This window comes from Oryzias latipes, chromosome 13 (assembly GCF_002234675.1).
Source record: "Oryzias latipes chromosome 13, ASM223467v1".
Taxonomy (NCBI): Eukaryota; Metazoa; Chordata; class Actinopteri; order Beloniformes; family Adrianichthyidae; genus Oryzias; species Oryzias latipes.
In genome coordinates, this window is record NC_019871.2 from 22,221,839 (window position 1) to 22,245,143 (window position 23,305).

The 23,305-nt window shown below is 41.6% G+C and overlaps 1 protein-coding gene and 1 long non-coding RNA gene across 3 annotated transcripts in view; both read left to right on the plus strand.

Annotated features, from left to right (window-relative positions):
• The window catches only part of pde2a (phosphodiesterase 2A), a 207,863-nt gene that overhangs the window by 177,429 nt on the left and 7,129 nt on the right, over window positions 1-23,305 (plus strand). For both annotated transcript variants that reach the window (XM_023961218.1, XM_023961217.1), the window contains exons 10-19: window positions 3,168-3,242; window positions 3,419-3,460; window positions 4,156-4,224; window positions 4,882-5,012; window positions 15,577-15,688; window positions 15,795-15,834; window positions 16,797-16,860; window positions 17,039-17,120; window positions 18,231-18,405; window positions 20,351-20,463. In XM_023961218.1, the coding sequence (XP_023816986.1) occupies window positions 3,168-3,242; window positions 3,419-3,460; window positions 4,156-4,224; window positions 4,882-5,012; window positions 15,577-15,688; window positions 15,795-15,834; window positions 16,797-16,860; window positions 17,039-17,120; window positions 18,231-18,405; window positions 20,351-20,463 (903 nt within the window). The remainder of the gene's footprint in view (window positions 1-3,167; window positions 3,243-3,418; window positions 3,461-4,155; window positions 4,225-4,881; window positions 5,013-15,576; window positions 15,689-15,794; window positions 15,835-16,796; window positions 16,861-17,038; window positions 17,121-18,230; window positions 18,406-20,350; window positions 20,464-23,305) is intronic.
• LOC105358248 lies at window positions 12,307-12,688 on the plus strand. The gene is made up of 2 exons (XR_911945.2): window positions 12,307-12,360; window positions 12,451-12,688. It is a non-coding gene; the product is annotated as an uncharacterized LOC105358248 (long non-coding RNA).

A 23,305-nucleotide genomic window follows, 5' to 3' on the forward strand; every position in this document is an offset into this window, starting at 1 on the left:
TGCGATGGGAGTTCTTTTTTTGATGTAACACACCATCCTTCTGTGCCTCCAAGCTGCATTTGAAGAACCAAAACAAGAGGTTTCAAACCACTGAATCAGTTTTATAATGTGTTTTGTTGGAATATTTTTAAGGTTTTTTTATGGCATTTAAAACTAGCTTGGTGGTGAGAGAGGATGAAGGATAAAGGAGGAAGAGGAGTTGAAGAATAACTTCAGTGGGAAGAGCACTTGAAGGAGCAGCACTGAGATTTTCACTTAGTTTTTATTATGTGTAAGCCAAAAACATGTCAGACAAGTGAGCATTATGTGTGTATACTTGAGGTTTATGTGTGTTGTTTAGTTGAGCATGTTGGTGTTTTTCATTCAGATCTCCGTGGATTGCTTGCAGAAACAGATCTGCAGCGTGTGCATGTGCACATTTTTTTTGTAGACACGCATGTGTGGTTAACAGATTAAAGAAAAGCTCAGCATTGGTTAATCCATATGGCGTCTAGAAATCAGTTTTAGCTTGAAACGGTTAGATTACTCAGGTTCTCAGGAAGAGGATCTTCCTGAAGAATTACTATTTCACATATTGAAGTAGACATGCTTTTTCATAATCCTCCATGTTTTTAAATTTATATATTTTTTTATAACTATTTGAATTATTTCTCCATATTATTTATTTCTTTTCCATAAAAAATATTCTAAAAATTTGTTCAGAATGTTTCATTTTGTGAAGAGGAAAAGCAAAAGACACAAAAGGACAGGTCAGTAGGAATGGTGAACAAGCAAAGTAAATGAGGGGGTAATCATGAAATGACAAGAGGGGTGAACAGATGGAGTATAAAAGGAAAGACTGTTCTGTCAGCTCTGAAGGTACAAAGTGAGGGAAAACTGAATTTCAAAGTCATCATAAATGCACGGTTCTTTAAGTCCCACTCCGATAGTCTGTGAAAACTGTGTTGTTTTCTAGGACATAGTTTCTGCAGAGCAGCAGTGGTTTGTGAGGAATTGCCACCCATGATTGTGAGCTCTCTCTTTGTACGCCCTGTGATGGCTTTCAGCCCCTCACACCTCCAATCTAACATTACTGGCGCAATAAAAATGGCGAGCAATCTTAGAGCTATCCAGCCGTAGAGTTTGAAGCTAGATTCCAGGTCAGATGAGGAAAACAAAGATGTACATATATTTATTTGTCTGCAAGTGCATGCATCGGAGTGCAGAGAACTTGTGAGCCACCCAGTTATTCTTCTGTATGTCGCTAGAAAGCTCTTTTTCAAATGGCATACAGTATTTTGTCTGCTCCAGATTGACAACAATTTGAATAAAGAAATATGAATATATGCAATTTTAAGATTCATTTACCTTATATTTGTCCTCCATCTTCAGATTAATTGTTAAAAACAATTAAACACAATTTTGATCAGAGTAAGCTAAGATTGAACATTAAACATATTCTCTAAAACACCAATTAAATGAGGCGTCAGTCCTTCCTTCATTGTTTTCTATAAGTTTCTTGAGTGTTCTTGATTATTCTTTTACTTTTGAAACGATAATTGAGCTCCTTCTTTCAAGGCCTCAAGCAGAGCATTTCTACTTCAAGTTCTTTAAAGCAAAGTCACTTATTAAAATTCTTTTCTCCAGTTGAGCTATTTTTTTTTTACACAATTGAATGAGCAAAAGCCTGGTTTTCATACAGGGCAGAAACATCTTCCCACTCTATTGCTTTGATGCAGCAAATCTAAAGAAATGAACACCACAAATCAGCTGGTTTTTAGTGCAGTTCTTGACCGTTTCAACAGATCAAGGAAGTTTACTAAACCCAATCCAAACAAGGAGTAAACCAGGACGAAGTGTGATGAGACAAGACAAGAAATCATTGTAAAAGTAGAAAATATTCTCACAAAGAACACAGCCACCAGTCAAGTGAAACATGTCCCAGATAAGCTCCCAAAGGTGTTAAAACCCTAAAGGAAACACATCAAAAATCTCAAGGGACACGAAAAGAGACCCTAACCCAAAAGGAACAGGGGACAGCAGCAGCAGAGACTCTAAAAAATAATATTGATTATCTTGGGCATAAAGGAAGGTTTAAATTATGATGAAGAACGCCCCCCCCCCCCCCTCCAAAAAAAAGGGGTGGACTTTGGACAAAAAACAAGCAAAAGCAGGAAAACCACTGACCGAAATGAACTGACTGTCGAAGTCGGACAGAATAACCATCACCTGTCCAATCCAAAATTACTAAACCCAAACTGAAAACAATAAAGAAAACCTAAAGGCAAACTTGCCTTACCTATACTCACCTATACTGTTGCGCTCTCAACCCAACCTTGAGAGACACAACATTTCTTAAAAAGTGAAAATAAACCCAGTCAAATGTCTGATTCTTCCTCATAAAAGGAGCAAAGTCAGTCAGCTAAGAGGGAGCTCAGGCTCCATGGTGACAAACAACTAAATGTGAGCAACACATAACATTTACTTTACGTCTATGATGATTCACCTTTTTAAAGGTACTAACCTTGTTTTCAATCAGGAGAAATATTAGAAATGCAAAAAATAATTTATTTGTTACAGAAAAATGGGCCTGAAATAAAACGTTTGGCTCTGGGCTGAGGGCGTTTTGCATGCTTGGGATGAACTTTTAGCACAGAAGCCTCAGAGCCATGGTGATGAGAAGCCAGACCATTCCAAAACACACCACTTCAGGAGAATGGGGTGGAGGAGGGCCGGTGAACCATCTAGAGTGCCAAGAGACAATCATTCATGGATTTAAAGGCAAAAATTTGAGTGACGTGAGAAGAGGGCGGGCTATTTAGCTATTGGTTCAAAGTGAAAGGCCTACCTGATTTTGGTGGGTTGAGCGACATGACAACCAAGCACACCTGAAGGGAGGTAGAGCTCACCTAAGTGACAATTCATGATAATGTGCCATTTTCCCTTTGATTGCAATAGTTTTGTGTAAATGTTCTATCATGTTCATTAGTTTTATGTATGATTATCATTGAGCTATTGTTTGTTAATGAAACTGGCTATCTTTAGGGCCCAATCTCATTTATGAAATTATCTGTTTCTGTACTGAAAATTACTTAAAAAAAACGTTTCCACACCTGAGTTCAATTTTTTTTTTCGATGTCTCATTGAATTTTATGAAGAAGTAATGTTTTGTTTGTTTTTCTCTGCAGCTGCAGCAGCAGACGCGGTCACAGTGTTGTTGTTTGCTGCTGGTATCTGAGGATAACCACCAGTTATTTTGCCAGGTAAACAGACAAACCTTCTCTGAAAATCTTCAATCTCACTACACTGACTACAACTTTTTCTGGACCTCCAACAGACACAAACTATTCGCACAGACAAAATCCTCATAATTTTGTCGGGAACTTTAAGCCATTTTAGCATCAACATATGTGTGATCTTTGCATTCTGTGGCATTTAGGTTGTTGGAGACAAAGTCCTGGAGGAGGAGATCAGCTTCCCGGTAATATTAATTTGAAAAAAAGATTTACATAAATATTTGTGCCTTTTCCTGTCTGTTATCTTCATTAAGCCATTCAAAAGCATTTGCTAATTGCATATTTGTTTTATCCCGTCTTCATTAGTCAGTCACTTTGAAACAGTCACTCATTCATGAGACTCTCTCCTTCCATCATTAGGTAAACCTCAGAAACCCAGGGACCTTACTTTTATCCTATAATAAACACAGTGTGTTTAACCTAACATCCTTTCTGACTGAAATGAAAGAAGAAAGGTCCCACTTATGCATTCTTCTAATCCTTGAAAGACTTAGTAATTAAGGAAATTGGGCCAAAGGAGCAATCGCTTCCTTTGACTCCCTGGAAGTCTCCAGTCCACGTTCGTGATGCACCTTTAGCCTTTTTTAACATGTACTTCATTACTGTGTGAATAGACAGTTTCCCCCCAGCCAAACGATGTGTGAAATCTTAATAATGAGTGGTGCAATGAGATGCAAAGACATGCATGGTTTATTTGAGTGTTCAGTTAATAAGCCTCTTGCACTAGAAGCAACTTTTTATTTAAACATTTTAGACCCAAAGGAATCTCCAGGGAATCGTTCAAGAATTCTGCTTTAATCATGCATTTTGTTTCAATATGAAACTTTTTGGTACTTGTTGTATTCACTCTTTTAGTTAGTGTTCTGTTTTATCTTTTCAGCTCATGTTTGGACGGTTTGGTCAAGTTGTTGAAAAGAAGAAGTCCATTTCTCTTCAGGACATTAGTGCTGTAAGACCTGCTGATCTGCTTGTCATGCCTTTTTGTTTTGTGTTATCTTTTCTTAGCTTTGATTTCATCTCTTAATCCTGTAAACCCCACTGCATCTAATATTTGACAGATCATTCAATTGCTTTGGAATTGAAATGTTTCTTAAACCATTTGATAAAATCCACACAAAACTGCAATATCATTTTTTATGAGCTATAGATGGGAGCAATTATGATATCTTTGATGTTTTGGAAAGTTTTTGCTCTTCATAAAGGTACTTTAAGATTGACATGAGTCTTCAGGATAAAAGATCCTTATGAAACCCACTGTAACAAATTTGATTCACATATTTTTAATATTGTGTAACTGTGCTATAAAGAATTAATTATCAACACATTTAGGATTATTTCGATGGAGCAGGTAGTAAAAAAAATAACAACAATAGATTAGTTATTCTCACCTTTTTTTAAATAGCTAAACTTTTACCACCAAAAGTGTCTTTGAGATTTTATGAAAGCAGCCATTTCAAGATGAGCATTAAAAGTAATTTTACTGCCCCTAGTGGGACGACGATGAACTACAGGGCAGAATCATGAACTAATAATAATTCCTTGCATCAAATATCATTTGAATTGTTATATAGGGTTAAACTTTCTTTCATTTCTCTTGCGTTCTCAGGAAGAGCGAAGGCAGCTGTCCAGCCTGCTGGGCTGTGAGATCTCATCAATGCTTTGTGTCCCTGTGGTCAGCAGAGCCACTGGCCATGTGGTGGCGCTAGCATGTGCCTTTAACAAGCAGGGTGGGCACAGGTATGAATGCGTGCGACTGTAGATGTGTCCATTTGTGGCTTTTTTCTGCACTTTTCTATCTGGAAGAAACAGCATGAACAGGTTTTAGCCTTACAGAATTTGGTAAATGACTCCAATGTCCTGACAGGTGGTTTAACCTGAATTTAATTGAATGTTTACATCGTTACCCAGTGGCTCCCAGAAGATGCAAAGCTTTACCTGACGGCGCCCTGAGTTTCAGGGATGAAGAAATTTGCAGCTTGTTGGCTGTTTGCAAGGTGCCTGTAGCCAACAAAGGTTTTCTAATTTAAAGACCATAATATGTTATTACATATGCAAACTAGAATAGTAACTGAAGGCTAAATGAATGCCAGGAACCCCACCGACAAATGATTGACATAGCAATCACGTCTTAGGTGCTTAAGGAGTGGCATAGACCCGCCCCTCTCTGATGGGAGCACTTGTTTTTTTGGATTCATCACACCCACTAAAGGCATTTATATGCATGAAATGGAAAAGCACAAAACAGTTGGAAAAAAAAACGTTCAACCAACTTACAGATCTGGCCACAGGAGGTGAAAACTGGCAAACAATACAGGTGGGAAATATTCAATTGCTTAAATTAGTTTACATTTTTGTGATGCTTAGACCTATAAAAGTCTTGAACTAGTATAATTAGTCATCAGTTGAATTATTGTCCCTTCATCTAAAGCTCACAGGTCTATAAAGTATGTAAATGTGGTGCTGTTATATTTAGCATGTAACCGTGGAGTTATAATAGCATGTACCTTACAGCAAAATTTCATTAAACCTAAACCTAGGCTACTTTCTTACAGACTTCTGGGTTGTCCTTTTTTTCTGTTTTGCTTTCCACTCAAATTTTTGTATTTTTGTTTCATCAACATTTTCAGAAAAAAAAAGAAGCTGCCAGATAAAATGGGAAAAAACCTCCCGCTTTGCTTTCATTAAATTCTGGCCACGGATATTAACTTCCTGTGTTGCTGATAGCGCTGCATCAGTGGTGGCCGAGCGTTCTCTGTAGACCACTGAGGTTTGCCTCACATTACAGTCCAGAGGCCAGCTCTTTCAAAGTAAATCAAAAGTATTCTTGGCAGAGTCTGTTTTTGAAGGCGGTGGAATTTCCACCGACTGTCTGGACTTTGACAAACTCTCAGGGGGAAAATGAGCCCCCCGAACCAAGACCACATCACTTTTAAGCATCTGTCTATTCTTTTGTGTCTGTGAGCACACAGTGTGTATGTGTTTGTGTGTGTGTGTGTGAGAGAGAGAGAGAGCAGATGGCTGTGATGATGATGCTGGTGGTGTGATCATCTACAGTCAGGTCATGAGTCTCACAACAGCGGGTGGCTTGGCTGTCTGGTTTGGCACCACCGTGTCATGTATGTGTGTGTTCTCTTCTTTTGTCCATTTCCTCTGCTCCCGTGACTCAGGTGTTTGCTGAAAGTCCCACTCCGATCATCTTTTCATCTATTTTCAGGGCGTTCCCAGTGGTCTTTTAGTTATGATTATACAAGGACATAGTTTCTGCAGAGCAACAGTAGTTTAATAGAAATTCGCTTTTCAGTTGTGGGCGGGACTGTTGGGTGGGAGGCAACCCCACCCCTGTTCCCCTCCCCGTTGCTGAGAGCCCTCTGTTTACACACTCTCCTGCTAGCTTACAGCCCCTCACATACCCAACCTAACATTGCAACAAGTGCATCAAAAATGGTGAGCAATATTGGAGAAATCCAACCGTACATTTATGAGCCAGATGTCATCTCAGAGGGAGGAAAACAAAGACGTACATGGATCTAGTTGTCTATAAGTGGATGTAGCAGAGGAGGGAGATTGTGATTGGCCCAGAGTATTTTCTATGTCATAAATTAGCCCCTTTTTCAAACGACAGATTTTCATCTAGTACTGAATATTTAAGGTTTGAATATAGAAATACAGTATTTTTTCAAACTATAGCCTAAGTTGCTCTGGACTATAGAAGTCATGCTGGAGCACAAGTCACACTTTTGGGAGTAAAGTGCAACACTTCTAAACAACTCCACCAAGCTCAGCGTAATGCTGTTTTTACACCGAACGCAATATGTGCGTCAAATTTATGAAAGCTGTCTCTCTTTCCATGAGCGTCAAAGTCGTTGCTCAACGCCTTTTCCAAAATGTGTAGTTAATTATAAAATGAACTGTGGGAGGAGCTACCGGCAGAAGTTTTTAGCCTCATTGCTACACTGAAGCATTGACTGTATATCTCATCTACAATGCACGGAGGACATGGATGAAGTTGAGAGATCAGTTTTATTATTTTGAAAAGCTCTACATGACATGGTGCCTCTGTCGGCCTCCTCCCCCTCTCCTCTCCGCTTGGCTGCTGATTCTCAACACCTGCGACCACTTACCTCATCACCTCATCCGCCTTCATAAGGAGCCACAGGATCATCAGTCTTTGCCAGTCCGTTGCCCCTGATGGTGCATAGTTGGTCCTCAAGTCAAGCTACTGTTCGTTTTCGCTACGTCAAGCCTATGACTAAACCTGTCTCTCTCTCTACTCACCCTCAGGAATCCAGTACCACGAGTGGTCGCTCGAATCAGTTCCCAGCCGTTCTCATCAGTCTGTCCTCTCCTGCGGTCCCACCACGAGCCTCTGCCTCATCAAGTGTCTCCACCTTCGTCAACATCGGCCTACGGAGAAATCCACCAGTGACGCCACTAACTTCTGTCTTTCAGTTCGGAACCGACATCTGGACCTGCTCACGTTCTGCTCTCTGCTCCTCGTATTAAAACTCTTACCCGCCAACGTTCGCCTCCCGCTGTGTTTCTTCTGGGTTCCAGCATCTGGGTTCGAAAAGTGTTCTGTAGCCATGACAGAACGGACTGGCCTTAATCCCAACCCAGCTGACCCAGAAGGACTCAGATTAGCCGTTTCCCAACAAGGCATTATGCTGGGACGTCAAGCGGACGCTCTGTCGCAAATGGCGGCTGCCCAGCAGGATCTCTTTCATCGCCTAGATGGTATGACCCAGACCTTACATGAACTAACCAGCCAGTTTTCCCAGGTTTCGCCTGCCACAGTCCATACTCCTGTCGTCCCAGTTCCTTCCGCTTCCGGAGTGCCGGCCGCAACCGAAAACATCCGACTCCAACCGGAACCTTTCTTCGGGGAGGTGGAAGCCTGCGGAGGATTTTTGCTGCAGTGCCAGTTAATATGTCAACAAGCTCCCCGATTCTACCAGTCCGACCACAGTAAGATCACCCTTGTCATTAATTCTCTACGAAGTAAAGCTCTCCAGTGGGCCCAAGCTTTTCTCTCTGCCAATCCCATCTCTCACCTGTCTTACGAGCGATTCCTCGGCGAATTCCGCCTGATATTCGACCAACCTCGTAAACAGGAAGAGGCTACCCGGCGGCTGCTCGCACTCAAACAGCGGAACCGTGCTGTTAGCGATCACGTCATCGATTTCCGCATTCTAGCGGTTGAAGCTGGCTGGCCCGATCTGGCCCTCAAAGGCGTTTTTTACCAGTCCTTGAATGAACAAATTAAAGACCACCTTTGTTCTCAACCGGAAGCACGATCCTTTGAGGAGTTAGTGTCCGCCGCTCTCCGGTCGGACGTTAGGATACGTGAGCGCCAAAAAGAACGAGGTCATCCGGCTCCACGTCCCCCGACTAAGTCCATCCACGCTCCACCGATCGATCCAGGCCTGTATGCTGCTGAGCGTCCTGTCCCCTCCAAGACTATGGAGGAACCCATGCAGATCGGCCACTCAAGGCTGTCAGAAGAGGAACGGCGCAAAAGACGCGAAGCTGGAGCCTGTTTTTACTGCGGGGCTAAAGGCCATCTAGTCTCAGGATGTCCAGTTCGTTTAAACTTCCCAGCCCCTCGCTAGACGACAGGCCGCGAGGGGAGTTATCTGCCACAGATTCTGGTAAAGAATTCATGTATTTACCTGTCAAGTTATGCCTCGATCGCCAAGTTCATGAACTCAGGGCCCTCGTAGATTCTGGGGCGGAACAGAGCTTAATTGACTTTCGTGTAGTTAACCACTTGTCTATCCCCACAGAGCCCCTAGAAAACCCCATTGAAGCCTCGGGCCTCGGGGGACAACACCTGTCCCGTATTACCCATCGCACCAAGCCCATTCTCCTCGTCACGTCAGGTAACCATAGGGAATCAGTTCAGTTTTACATCACCCAGTCCGCCCATACCCCCATAGTGTTAGGGTTCACCTGGCTCAGATTACATAATCCCCAATTTAACTGGGCTCAGGGATCTGTCACTCAGTGGAGTCCTTATTGCCTTGCAAACTGTTTACTGTCCGCTGTTCCCCGTGTTCCCCCCACAGATACCGAGAGTCCCGCCTCAGTAGATCTGGTTTCCATTCCATCTTGTTATCACGACTTAAAAGCAGTTTTCAGCAAATCTAAGGCTAGCGCTCTTCCCCCGCATAGACCTTACGATTGCGCCATTACTCTCCTTCCTGGCGCTCCTTTACCTAAGGGGCGGCTGTTCAACCTGTCCGGTCCCGAAAGAAGCGCCATGGAACAGTACATCCAGGAAGCGCTCTCGTTAGGTCACATACGACCCTCTTCCTCCCCTGTGGGGGCTGGTTTTTTCTTCGTGGCTAAGAAAGATAAGACACTCAGGCCCTGCATCGACTACCGCGAACTAAATCAGATCACCGTCAAAGATAAATATTCCTTGCCTTTAATCACGTCTGTTTTTGACTCTCTTCAACAAGCCCGTATCTTCACGAAATTAGACCTCCGCAATGCGTACCATCTGGTTCGTATCAAGGAAGGCGACGAATGGAAGACTGCATTTAAAACCCCCTTAGGGCACTATGAATATTTGGTCATGCCCTTTGGCCTCACCAACGCCCCTGCAGTCTTCCAGCGGTTGGTCAACGACGTTCTCCGTGACTTCCTTAATCGCTTCATTTTCGTCTACCTTGATGACATTCTCATCTATTCCCATGATCAGGCCCAGCATGAACATCACGTACGTCTCGTGCTTGAGAGGCTTTTGGAAAACCAACTCTATGTAAAATTCGAGAAATGCGAATTTCATGTTCCAACCGTTCAGTTTCTCGGCTACGTCATCGAGGCAGGTTGCATCCGACCTGACCCCTCTAAGATAGAGGCCGTCGCCAACTGGGCACCTCCAGACACACGGAAAAAACTTCAGCAGTTCTTAGGCTTCGCCAACTTTTATAGGCGATTTATCAGGAATTACAGCAGCATCGCTTCTCCTCTCACACGCCTTACTTCCACTACTCATCCCTTTGCCTGGTCTTCTGAAGCCCAACAAGCCTTCGACAAACTGAAGGACCTTTTTGTATCCGCACCCATCCTCATCCAACCTGACCCATCTCGTCAATTCATTGTCGAGGTGGACGCTTCTGATACCGGTGTGGGTGCCGTCCTCTCCCAAAAAGAGGCCTCAACTGACAAATTAAAACCTTGTGCTTATTTTTCACGAAAACTATCACCAGCAGAAAGAAACTATGATGTCGGCAACCGGGAACTACTTGCCATCAAGCTGGCATTGGAGGAATGGCGTCACTGGTTGGAGGGAGCAGAACAGCCATTCATCGTGTGGACAGACCACAAGAACCTGGCCTATCTCCGCTCAGCCAAACGACTCAACTCCAGGCAAGCTCGTTGGTGTCTTTTTTTTGACCGCTTCAATTTTGTGATCACCTACAGACCCGGATCCCGAAATATCAAGCCTGACGCCCTGTCCCGAAAATACAGTCCATCAGAACGCGCCCCGGCCACCATCCTTCCTTCCACCTGCGTCATCGGAACCCTCACGTGGGACATCGAGAACAAGGTACTCCAAGCCCTGAGAGACAATGATGACCTCCCTCCTGTCCCCAGGGGTACCTTGTTCGTCCCTGCTGATCTCCGGTCCGAGGTCATCACCTGGGGGCATACTTCCCGCTTGGCTTGCCATGGGGGGGTTCACCGGACTCTGAACCTCATCCGCAAAAGGTTCCATTGGCCTGCCATGGAAAAGGACGTGCGGGAGTATGTCGCTGCCTGCTCCACGTGCGCCCGATCAAAATCCTCATCCTCAGCTCCGGCAGGTCTGCTTCATCCTCTCCCCACTCCCAATCGACCCTGGTCCCATCTTGCCATTGATTTCGTCACCGGTCTCCCCCCGTCACACGGTAACACTACTGTCCTCACTGTTATTGATCGTTTTTCGAAAATGGCTCACTTCATTCCCCTTCCTCAACTCCCCACGGCCACTGAAACTGCTGACCTGATGGTCAAACACGTTTTTCGCCACCATGGCATCCCTATGGACATTGTCTCCGACCGTGGCCCTCAATTCACGTCACAAGTGTGGAAGGCTTTCTGCTCGGCCTTGGGGGCCACGGTCAGTCTCTCGTCTGGTTATCATCCCCAGTCAAATGGCCAAGCGGAGAGAGCGAACCAGGAGCTGGAGGCAGCTCTCCGCTGTCTGGCGGCACAGAATGAAAAGGACTGGTCCACCTTCCTGGTATGGATAGAGTACGCCCATAACACTCATCCTTCATCTGCCACCGGGATCTCTCCTTTTGAGGCCGCCCTAGGGTACTCACCACCTCTGTTTCCATCCCAGGAGTTGGATCTGGCAGTGCCTTCCGTCCAACATCACCTCCAGCGTTGTCAACGCGTCTGGACTCAGACGAAGGCCGCTCTCCTCCGCACCAAGGAGAGCAACTGCCGGATCGCCAACCGTCGCAGGGTGGTGGGACCCGACTATCAACCAGGTCAGAGGGTTTGGCTCTCTACTCGCAATATCCCCATTCAGGCATCTTCCAAGAAACTGGCTCCCCGATTCATCGGTCCTTACGTCATAGACAAGCTCATCAACCCTACCTGTGTCCGTCTTCGTTTGCCCAAAGCCCTGAAGGTCCACCCGTCGTTTCACATCTCCCAGATCAAGCCAGTCCAGGACAGTCCTCTGTGCCCGCCGTCCACTTCCCCACCGCCCGCCCGGGTCATCGACGGCGCTCCGGCCTATGACGTCAGCCGGATTTTGGACGTCCGTCGGAGGGGTCGTGGATTCCAGTTCCTGGTCGACTGGGTGGGCTACGGTCCGGAGGAGCGCTCATGGATTCCCCGCTCGTTTATTTTGGACCCCTCTCTCATTGAGGATTTCTACCGTGCCCACCCTGATCGCCGCCCTTGACCGCCTGGAGGCGGTTGTTGAGGGGGGGGTACTGACATGGTGCCTCTGTCGGCCTCCTCCCCCTCTCCTCTCCGCTTGGCTGCTGATTCTCAACACCTGCGACCACTTACCTCATCACCTCATCCGCCTTCATAAGGAGCCACAGGATCATCAGTCTTTGCCAGTCCGTTGCCCCTGATGGTGCATAGTTGGTCCTCAAGTCAAGCTACTGTTCGTTTTCGCTACGTCAAGCCTATGACTAAACCTGTCTCTCTCTCTACTCACCCTCAGGAATCCAGTACCACGAGTGGTCGCTCGAATCAGTTCCCAGCCGTTCTCATCAGTCTGTCCTCTCCTGCGGTCCCACCACGAGCCTCTGCCTCATCAAGTGTCTCCACCTTCGTCAACATCGGCCTACGGAGAAATCCACCAGTGACGCCACTAACTTCTGTCTTTCAGTTCGGAACCGACATCTGGACCTGCTCACGTTCTGCTCTCTGCTCCTCGTATTAAAACTCTTACCCGCCAACGTTCGCCTCCCGCTGTGTTTCTTCTGGGTTCCAGCATCTGGGTTCGAAAAGTGTTCTGTAGCCATGACACTACAAAAGATTCATAATCACATCTCCATGTCTGGATTCATGAGATCATTCAGAGACTCTCGTAGTACAGTGAGGTTCATCCTCTACTGCAGGAGCTGCATCAGAATGACGGCCGCTTTCAGTTGTACTTTTGTCTCTCTTTGACCCAGTTTAATGACTTGCTCTCCCACATCAGTCCAAGGAAGGAAAAAATAAAAATGAGAAAAAAAGTAGAGGACCATTTTTATTAGTGTCTTTGATGCAAATAAGAAAAATAGCTTAAAGTTCAGGAGAACGATCAGATTCTCCTCCATGTTTGTTTTGGACTCCACCCACCGATCAGATGGAGCCTGAGACGGAGCCGGTTCTTCTTCTGCATTGCTGTCAGTGGCAATACACACACCTACAGCGCTATCTATCGGTTATTAGTGGGAAAATAAAAAACATAGGAGCAGATTTATTTAAAAAAAAGTCACAAATAAGTCACACCTGAGAATTTCGCACATTTAAACTATGCAAAAAATCAAGACTTATATTCGTAAAAATACAGAACACAGAAATACGATTTTGAGCTTAGTTTTCTTTATATATGTCCTCCATCATCAGAAAATCACCACAAGAACATCCATCTTGTGGATGTAAAACATCAAAAACAGGATTTTCATCGGAGTGGAACTTTAAGAATTACGAGAGCTGTTCTTTAAATTTATTTCTTGTAATATTATGAGACATGTTGCACACATGAACTATGAGACAAGCGAACCAGGGATCATGTCTGCTAATTTCTCATTCTGCCAGCAGCTCTGATGACGGACCTGGAATCTCATTACCATAGTAACAGCAGCGGGATTATGGCCGCAACTGTGCATGTAATGTGATTAGCTCTTCAAAGCTCAGACACACTGTTTTTTAGATAATCTAACTCTACATCATATAGATTACACATTCATTTTACAGAAATATCACAAAATCTTGCTTTTAAAACAGATGTTGAATGTAGATTTACTGAATGAAACAGTATCCAGACCAAGATACTATTATGTTTATACTATATCAGTGTCAGAGAGGCCTCAGCTGTTGCTTCTTAGAGTTATTTCAAAAGAACGTTAGACTTTCAAAATGTTTATGGTGGCTCAGCAGCGGCTCTCCCCGCTACAGCCACACAAAAACCCACACACACTCCTGTTCTTGAGTGATTCTTTCCCAGTCACATTTACTGTGTATATATCCAAATTCTGGTCCCTGGAAATGGACTCCCACTGGCTGTTCTTTTACCTGTAGAAATGGATATTGTACTCTGTCGTGACTCCAGTCTTGCTGTTATTCATTCTAACTATCCTGAGTGTCAGTCATAAAGATTTCTACAGCAGTTTTTTTTTTTTTTTGCTATTCCCAGCTCCTGTCTCAGTTGTCAGGGTGCCTGAGAGTCGAAGCTGGGGGCAGGAAAACTCTGGGGGCTGCTGTTCCTGCCATTGTCACAATAACTTGCCACTGCTCTCTGTAGGCAAAGTCAGATAACTGCAGGCGATGATTTGGCTCACCGAGGTCTCCGGTTTGCCACACTATGGAACCACTTTGGAGGCTGCAGTCACTACATGCTGGAACCCAGAGTTCAGCTGTCATTTTATCCTGTGTACAGAAATAGAGCAGAGTATGGAATTAAAGTAACAATCTACACTTTAACTTTTCTTTTAATATATTAAAACATCACAGTTTTCCATCATTGTGTATTTTAATGATTTTTGTATTTTATTTTAAAGCTGTTTGATTTAAAAATTCTGACATCTATAGTTAAAATTTGTGGGGAAAAAGCAAACATTTTAATGTGTGAGGGCCATTTAAAATAAACTACAACCATCACAAACCAAATCCTCAACTGTCCAGTCAAATCTACCAATAACTAAAATTCCCAGAGCCCCACCGCTTCACATTTGGTATCATTAAAAATCCCCAAATGTCCTCTGCAGATACCAAAATGAGTTCATGCAGTAGTATGCAGTGGTTGGGAGTTTAGAAAGTTTAGAAATTTCTTCCACAGAGGAGAAGGTTGCATTGCTGGTATCAGGAGGATGAGTATGGGAACCATGGAGTTACTACAAGGATTTGATACTTCTTCATATTTCTCACTGCAAACTGTGATACTTGCAAAGATTGAAAGATTTTAGACATTCAAAACATTTTCCAGGTTTTAAGTTGGTATAACTTGTCCTTGCTCTATATCTTTCCAAACTCTTCCAGTCAGGTATTTTTTGTCTTATTAAGAGCTAAGATCTAGGAATAATGATATTATTATTTAAATGAGTCAAAATTGTATTACTCTAAACTCTTAACAATAGAAAAACTTGATTTAAGACTCAACAAAACCTCATATTGCACTGTAATTGTTGGTTTAGTTTTAGGAATATTATTTAAAATTCAGTAAGGTTAAAATGTCATTGTCTTTATTTTGGAAACAAAATTTAAGATTAATGTTCTAATAATAAGTGCTACTTTTAGATTTTACGAGGAATTAATGAGATGGACCAACTTGTACTTGATCGTTCATTTTGTTCAAATTTTGTCCTGTAATGACTCATTTCCACAAATTAATTTTTTTTTTTGTCAATGTTATCAAAATAAAACTTTAATTAGGTTTATAAAAACTCAAAAAAGCACAAACCATTTGCTTAAAACTAGTTTTAAAAAAAAGCTTCTTATTGGGCGTTTGTGGTTTTGTTGACTTTATTAAAGCCAGGTCATCATGAAGTTTTCCAAAAATGGGACTTCTTTATCCTTTTTTTGGGATGTGAGAAGTGTTTGTATTTAGCATCTGACCTGGTTTGTGGGATTTTCTGTGCAGACACACTGAGGCAGATGAGCACGCCATCCAGCACTGTTTCTGCTACACCTCAACAGTCCTCACTTCAACTCTGGCCTTTCAGAAAGAACAGAAGCTCAAAGTGGAGTGCCAGGTACCCCCTACATGATCACACACACACACACTTCTTCTTACACTAAAACACACACACACACACCATGTAAGGCTGCTTGGTGACCATGTTGTGTTTCTCAACACAGGCTCTCCTACAAGTTGCCAAGAATCTCTTTACACACTTGGGTAAGTCTTTTCTTTCTTCTATCTGTCTGTGAGGAAAACAAGTCAATTAGCAGTGATTGTGGTACTGTAGTAAAACAAAGTTCAATTCTGAATGAGCTTATACTGAATCCAAACACCTCAGATTTGTAATTTAAAGGTAGCAGTCTGTACACTAAAATTTCCTTCTAAACACAAATTGAAAATATAAAATTGTAGATGTTTTTCTTTTTATTACAAGTAAAAAAATATGTCCTTCTGTAAAACCTCTTGCTAAATGAATCTCTACCATGTTACGGGTCAAAAAATGTTCCAGTCTGTTTCTTGAAAGCATTTACAAAATAAAACTTCTGCTTTAAAATCTTATGTAAAGAAAAAAAACTTTGCCTAAAATGAAAGGTTTTCAAGATCAAATGACTCAACAAAAGTTAAAAGACGTAACTAAAAACCAGACATATGTGTTTTTGCAGTGTAAACAATTGATTGCTTGCATTATTCTGGGATACCACATTGTAAGCGTGAACAGTTATTTGTCCCGGTGTTGAACTATGATGGACCAAAGATCTGTCGTGGTGCACTCTACCTGACGACTTTGGCATAAGCTCCGCCTCTGAGCAAGATGAAACGGGAAAATAGAAAATGGATGAATGGATGGCAATCAAAAGGGCATCAAAATGTTGGTTTCCTCACATCCTGTAATTGCACTGGGGCATTTCCATTCTTATCAAAGAGGGGGGAACCAGCAGGACAAAATGTCATTGTTGATAGATCATGATTGTGTGCACAAAAAATTGATCCTCTGGTGGAGCAAATTACCCCTCACTCCAGTGAACCACTAATAACAAAAGCTTTTTTCAGCTGCTGCAGCTGATACTCATGCCGTAATCTGTCTTCGTGTCTGTCCGTGGTCGCTTTTATTTCTATAATTTCCTCTGATTTCCTTCTAATCTCTCGCTCCTTCTCTCCCCTCTTCATGGTTCTTTCAGATGATGTCTCAGTGCTCTTACAGGAAATTATAGTGGAAGCCAGGAACCTCAGCGGTGCAGAGATGTAAGCCCTCTGATTCACCCTCCACACACTGTTGTAAAGCATTAAAAGAAGGCTTGTTTGTGTGCATCCAGATTTATGTCCTACAAAAGAAATCTGCTCCAAACCAACGTGTCTGTATTAATAATAATTAGAGGCTCAGAATTTCATATTTTCTTTGATTTTATGTCTGTTCTTCTAGTTGTTCGGTGTTTCTGCTGGATCGACTTAGCCATGAGTTGGTGGCCAAGGTGTTTGATGGTGGTGTGGTCAGTGATGAAGAGGTAAACCCAATAACTGCTAAAAGAGGAAGCCTAAAAATAGGAATAGGATACTAATCTTAAGAAGAAAATCCCTAAAAAGTAGGAAGATTATCTATCTGTGAAGCAAAAAACAAGGAGTTCCACACAAGTATTCAAAAAGGGAAAAATAAGCTAAAAAAGCTGTTAGATAGAGTTACTTACATCTGAATGTTATACAGCCCAATATGAAGTATTTTTTTGCTTGTTCTTGGCAAATGGTTTGTATTTTTTCAGTTTTTATTAACCTAATTTTAATTTATTTATTACAGTGAAAAAAATGACTAATTTTAGGACAAAAAGTGAACAAATGGAGCAAATGGATTTGGACTGATTTGAATAATAATTTCATTCTAGAGGCAAATATTTCTCAACTGTTCTGAATGTGATAAAGGCTTACAAACGTGTAGAGCAAATAGAAGTTAAAACAACCTCAAACCTGGTAAAATATCTTAAAAATCTAAAAACAACATTTTAAATCTATGCAAGAACCAAACAGTTTGTAGTGCCCTTGTGTATATATATCCCTTAAAATTGCTTATTTCCACATATTGAATGTGAGCCATCGATGAGTGGCCTTTCTTAGTATCTGCAGAATAGGTGGAGTCTCTGAGGAACATGAATTTATGGAAATGAAATGAATAATAGATCACAGCCTTCATAATTACCCGAACTTGACCCCGTTTAATGCATATAAAACCTATTTTATGATCAATGTCTTTGTGCACACAACATGCGCACCTCCTTAGCCTGGGCTTTTTCTTTCTCATTCTTTTTTCCTGTGAATATTTTCGCACAGCTTTGTGTCTTAGTTTTCATGTGGCCTAGTTGTCTCAGATCCATCCAGCAGTCAGTTTGCAACATCAACAAAAACACAAAAATGGGGCATTTTCTGCATTTATTAGAAAGCAGTATTGGCAGAGTTGTCAAACTAGTGGCAATAAAGAAACTGCATCTTATTCCATTTTTTTTACTGAAACACCCGTCCTTGATCTTTTTTTTTAATGAATATTTATTCATAAATGTTCTCTCGAGGAAGTTGTTTTTTGACAAACATGTATTTGTTGTTCTTTTGTCATCTTTCTGCAAGTGCAGAAGGAGTTTCGCATCCCGGCCGATCAAGGCATTGCAGGCCACGTTGCAACCACCGGTCAGATCCTAAACATAAAGGACGCCTACTCCCATCCGCTCTTCTACAGGGGTGTGGATGACAGCACCGGCTTCAGGACCCGCAACATCCTCTGTTTCCCCATCAAGGATGAAAACGATGGTAAAAAAGCAAAGATCAACTTCTTTCTCATCTTGTCAGGCTTTGAGTTTGTTTTTCTTTTATCAATAAACTAAATAAAGGAGATAAAAACGCAAACAAACAGGAATTTGGAGCAAACCAATAATGAAACTGAGTAAATATTTGAACTACCCTGTTAGTTGCTGGAGTTCATGTTAATCAGTCTGAGTCAATTTAGCCAGAATCTAAAATGTAATTTAGAGATTTATGTCCTGTTTAGGAGGATTTCAGCTAAATAGTGAGGAATCTTTAAAAAAACAAACAGCAGGAGATTCATAAATCTATTAAATCCACTGAGATTAAGGACTTCTCAATATTTACTCTGGCTTCAAACAAGCCTTATTACTTCCACATCTTTATGCACACTAACAATATTTTGCAGGATTAAAGACCAACTCCAATGAAAAATCATTTTTTGGTGTTTTTAACATGTTCTTGTGGCATTTTCCTGATGATGGAGGACAAATAGGAAGAAAATTAAGCTTACAATTGTATTTCTAAGTATTTCCTCATTTAAACTGTTATGAATCAGGAGCAGATGAAAAAAAGTAGTTGGAAAATATGTGACAGAAAATACACTTCTCTCTGCTCCAAGCTCTCAGCAATGGGGTGGATTCACTCCTCGCCAACAGTCCCGCCCACAACTCAAAAGCAGATTTCCAATGAACTACTGCCCCTCTGCAGAAACTATGTCCTAAAAAACAACACAGGTTCTATGATTTTGCCTAAGAAAAGAAATTAATTGTTAAAATACCACTGGGAACAGTTTCAAAATCAATGATCAGCGTGGGTTTTTAACAGATCTTCATTATTGATGATGTCACAAACTCCAGTTTGAGGAAACGTGGAAGTTTTTTCTCAAATTATTTCAAAATGGATAATGATTTATCCTTTTTTTTAAGTATTTAACTTGTAAAATTAGGTTAATAAACGATGTTTTTGGAGCAACGGGTTAGCTGAAAAATTGACATTTATTTGCACATTTCAATACCCCTCCCTGTTCTTTTACTACGTTTAAATACTGTCAAGATTGACAGTTAAATATTGTTTTATTCTTTTATAACTGAATAAAGTTTTTTTAAGTATTGGAATAAACCCTTATTGATTATTTACTGAAGAATCTTGAGGGTACATTTGTCACTCAATTGAATTGAATTAATGAACATAAACCAAAAGGGAATAAATACCAAAAAATGAGGTGTAGAATGGAATAAAATGGCTGTAGATCCCCTTGACGAATATTCTTAACACATTTTCTGTGTGTTTGTGTTAATGTGCTCCGTTCTTTTTTAGAAAGTTTGAATAATTTATACTTTTAGATAACCTAAAAAGTAACTTCTCTACACCCGAGGACCAGTTTTATTATCTCTGTGGTATGAAGTATGTCCTTCTTTCCTCTTTTGTTTCAAAGTGTGCATTGAAACAAACTGCTCTGCCACAAGAGTGGTCTCTTTTTGTTCCTGTGCTGAACGTGGAGGAGCTTCAAGTGCACTTTAGAATATTTTTCCCTCAGAACCTTTTATAAATGCTTGCTGCGTTTTGGCTGTGCTGCACAGAAACTAACAGTTTCTAGGCAAATTTTTCTCTGATGAAAATGATTTGTCTTTATGGAAAACTGTCTGATCTCAGATGAACAATTTAAGCTTTAGGTCTCTTTAAGTAGTTAGGATGATCCAAAGTATGAAACGAATCTCCCCATTTGACTCTTTTCTGTCCTTTTGTGTGTCACATTTTGAGCCCCATTCCTGCACCATTTAATCTCATCTCCCTCTTTCCATTTTTCCACATCATTAACTTTCTGTACCTCTATCCTTCGCCCTGCTTTTCTTCCTTAAATGATTTCCTTCCTTAATATCTAACCTCTTTACATTTCTCCTGCCTCGTCTTTTTTCTCCTGTCCTCCTCTTTCAAACCCTTCCTCCTCCAGAGGTGATTGGCGTAGCTGAGCTGGTGAATAAAATGAATGGGCCTTGGTTCAACCGCTTTGATGAGGATCTGGCAACAGCATTCTCCATCTACTGTGGCATCAGCATTGCACATGTAAGTCTTTTTCTTCATCTCTGTAAAGTTTCAAAGCTGCTTTGTCATTTGCTGGTGTCCACCTCCAACCCTCAGTACTTTTAATATTCAAAAATGGAAATCAATGCTCTAAATTTATATATATTCATCTTCATAATCCATTCATTACAAGCGATTTCTCTCTTCAAGTCCCATGCGTGCTTCTAATCACTGACTGATCTGAAAGCACGGAAGGGTAAAAAGAAAGTGCAGAAAAAGAGCCATTTACAGATGATCCATCATTAAGACTCTCTTCCTCCTCCTGATGGATCCCTTTCTGTTCCCATCAGAAAGATCCAGCCTGTCTGACAAAATCAGATCAGTTCAGTGGAAGTGAGACGCTCATTCAAAGCAAAGCACAGCCGAGTCGCATGGGAAATTCAAAGGCGCTCAGTGGAATGGAACTGACTGTCTTGTGAGGCGCACAACGACCAAACCCATCAAAGTCTCAGGAAGAACCACTTTTTCTTCCTAAAAGATTATAATTTGTGTTTCCATAATGGGGGGATTTAGAGGATGTCGTATTGTCATTACCCACAAAGCTGTTTATTTAGTGAAATTGTTTTGCTTTCAAACCTAATTGGAAACTCTAAACCAGTTTAAAAAGATAAAAGAGTTTCAAGTGACCTTTAAATCAAATCAAGCCGCTAAAGAAAACTTGCAGAGTCCAATAGAAAATAATTAATTTAAATCGAGAGTTCAGCACCAATGGAAAGGAAAGTACAAAGTTAACAAATGAGGAATTAGCAAGAAAGGAAAGAAAGAAAGGCTGAAAAAAGAAATTAAAACCACTAATTAATGCTTGAGGAGAAGAGAGGAGACGCGGCGAGGAAAAAGAGGAGATCCTTATTACTGTGTTTAATGGCAGTCACAGTGCAGCCATAAAACATTTAGTGTAATATCTCTGATTCATCTTCATATCCAACAGTAGGGCCCGACCTTTGAATGACTGCAGGTATTCAATAGTGTATCAACAAACTATTAAGATATGTGATTGTAAAAATAATTGCCTTCGAGGAGGCTTATTAATCATTGATATATTACCAGATACATAATTCATCGTGGCGGTGGAACAGTGCACAATAATCTGCAGGCTGTGAGAAGAAAAAGGAAGCAGCCGTCAGTGGAGTTTGCCAGCTCCGAACACCGGATGCGCCGGACTATGATCCACTGGACACAGACACGTCTTAGATATCATGGCTATTTCGACGTTTATAGATATGCATTATGCATCCGAAGGACATTAATTTATAGAGGCCAATTGCACATCGCCGTTTAGACAGCCAATGGCATTGTGGTCCCATCATGCCTTGTGTTGTAAACAAGACACAATTTCTCATGGAGAATTTGGGTTGATTAAATAAGGTAATTAAATGACATTAACGATAGTTTAGAAGGGGCATTAATGGTGGTTTTGTGTGTTTTAGAGGCCATCTTTCAAACTGCTAAGAATGCAACGGAGGAAAGCATTTGTAAAGACGCAGACAAGTTCTGCAGTGCTATAGGACGATCTTATACAGTCTAAAAACAGGATCACTTTGGTGAAAGTAACTGTTCAAGTATATATATGTTTAGCACAGGTCTCTGCACCTGATTTCTGTTGATATCTGCATTGTAATTTTAGGGGTTTTTTGTGTGGTTAAAATATCCCAAGTTGGGTTTTGACTTGTAAGATTGTTAAAAAAAATGAAGAAGTTGGTGCTCTGATTCTTCTGAATCTTTATGCTGTTCACACAGGAAGTTGCATATACGTTGGATTGTTGTTTGGTCCAAGTTTCTGAGACCTTTTAACCAGATTTCAGCAGAAATGTTTGCTCATGTTTATTCAGATCCTGGTTGGGACTTTTCTGTGTGGAGTTTGCATATTTTGGGGTGTTTTCTCCGGCTTCTTTCCACCGTCCAAAAACAGGCTTCATAGGTTGATTGGTGTCTCTAAATTGTACCTAGTGCATGGGAGTGTGTGCCCCTGCAACAGACTGGCGAGCTGTTCAGGGTGAACCCCGTCTTTGCACGACAACAGCTAGGTTGGTTTCAGGAATCCAGGGACCCCAATCGGGATACATGGGGTTCAGAACATCGATGAAAAATTGCAATTTACATCTAGTAAATGCTTTGAAAAGTACTCCAGAAGACATCTAAAAATTATTCCAAGATTAGTCCTCAGCCACAACTGCCCTTATGAGTGGATATGGGCTGTCTGCGGTGATAAATGGGCAAATGGATGCAAATGGCCCACAGAAAATATCAAGGTCGTAGACCTCTCTGTGAGCCCATAGAGAGGAAATGTTCATGCATGTTTTTTTATAAGGGCATCAGAGGTTGTAGCAAACACTTATACAACAACTAAGGGTAAAGTAAGGGTGAAGTAAGTGAGACGCAGGCATATCGTACGGATGTTTCATCACCCAAAAGGTGTGGCGAAAGGGCACCATACAATGGCATCACCCGTACATCATAAGAAAATGCACCTTTTATTGTTCTTACAAATAGATTTACACGATACACTTACCACGTGTACGAAAATGGTACATCCCATCTTCATGACGTCCCTTGAGGTGGTTAGATGAGCCTCAAAGGAACTGTACTTCCTTAAGATCATGTCCCTCCACAGACCTGGAAAACCTAAAAACCTGCAGCATCCATACAGGCAGATCTAACAACTAAGAGATGGTTACAAAAGGAGATCTCTATGTGCAGATATCTTTTAAGAACACTATTGGAAGACCTCTAATAGACAGACGAAATAGAGCTGCAACAGATGTATGTTAGTTATCTAATAGACATCTTGTGCTCGGTGGGGAGAAGCTGAGTGAAAATTAAAAGT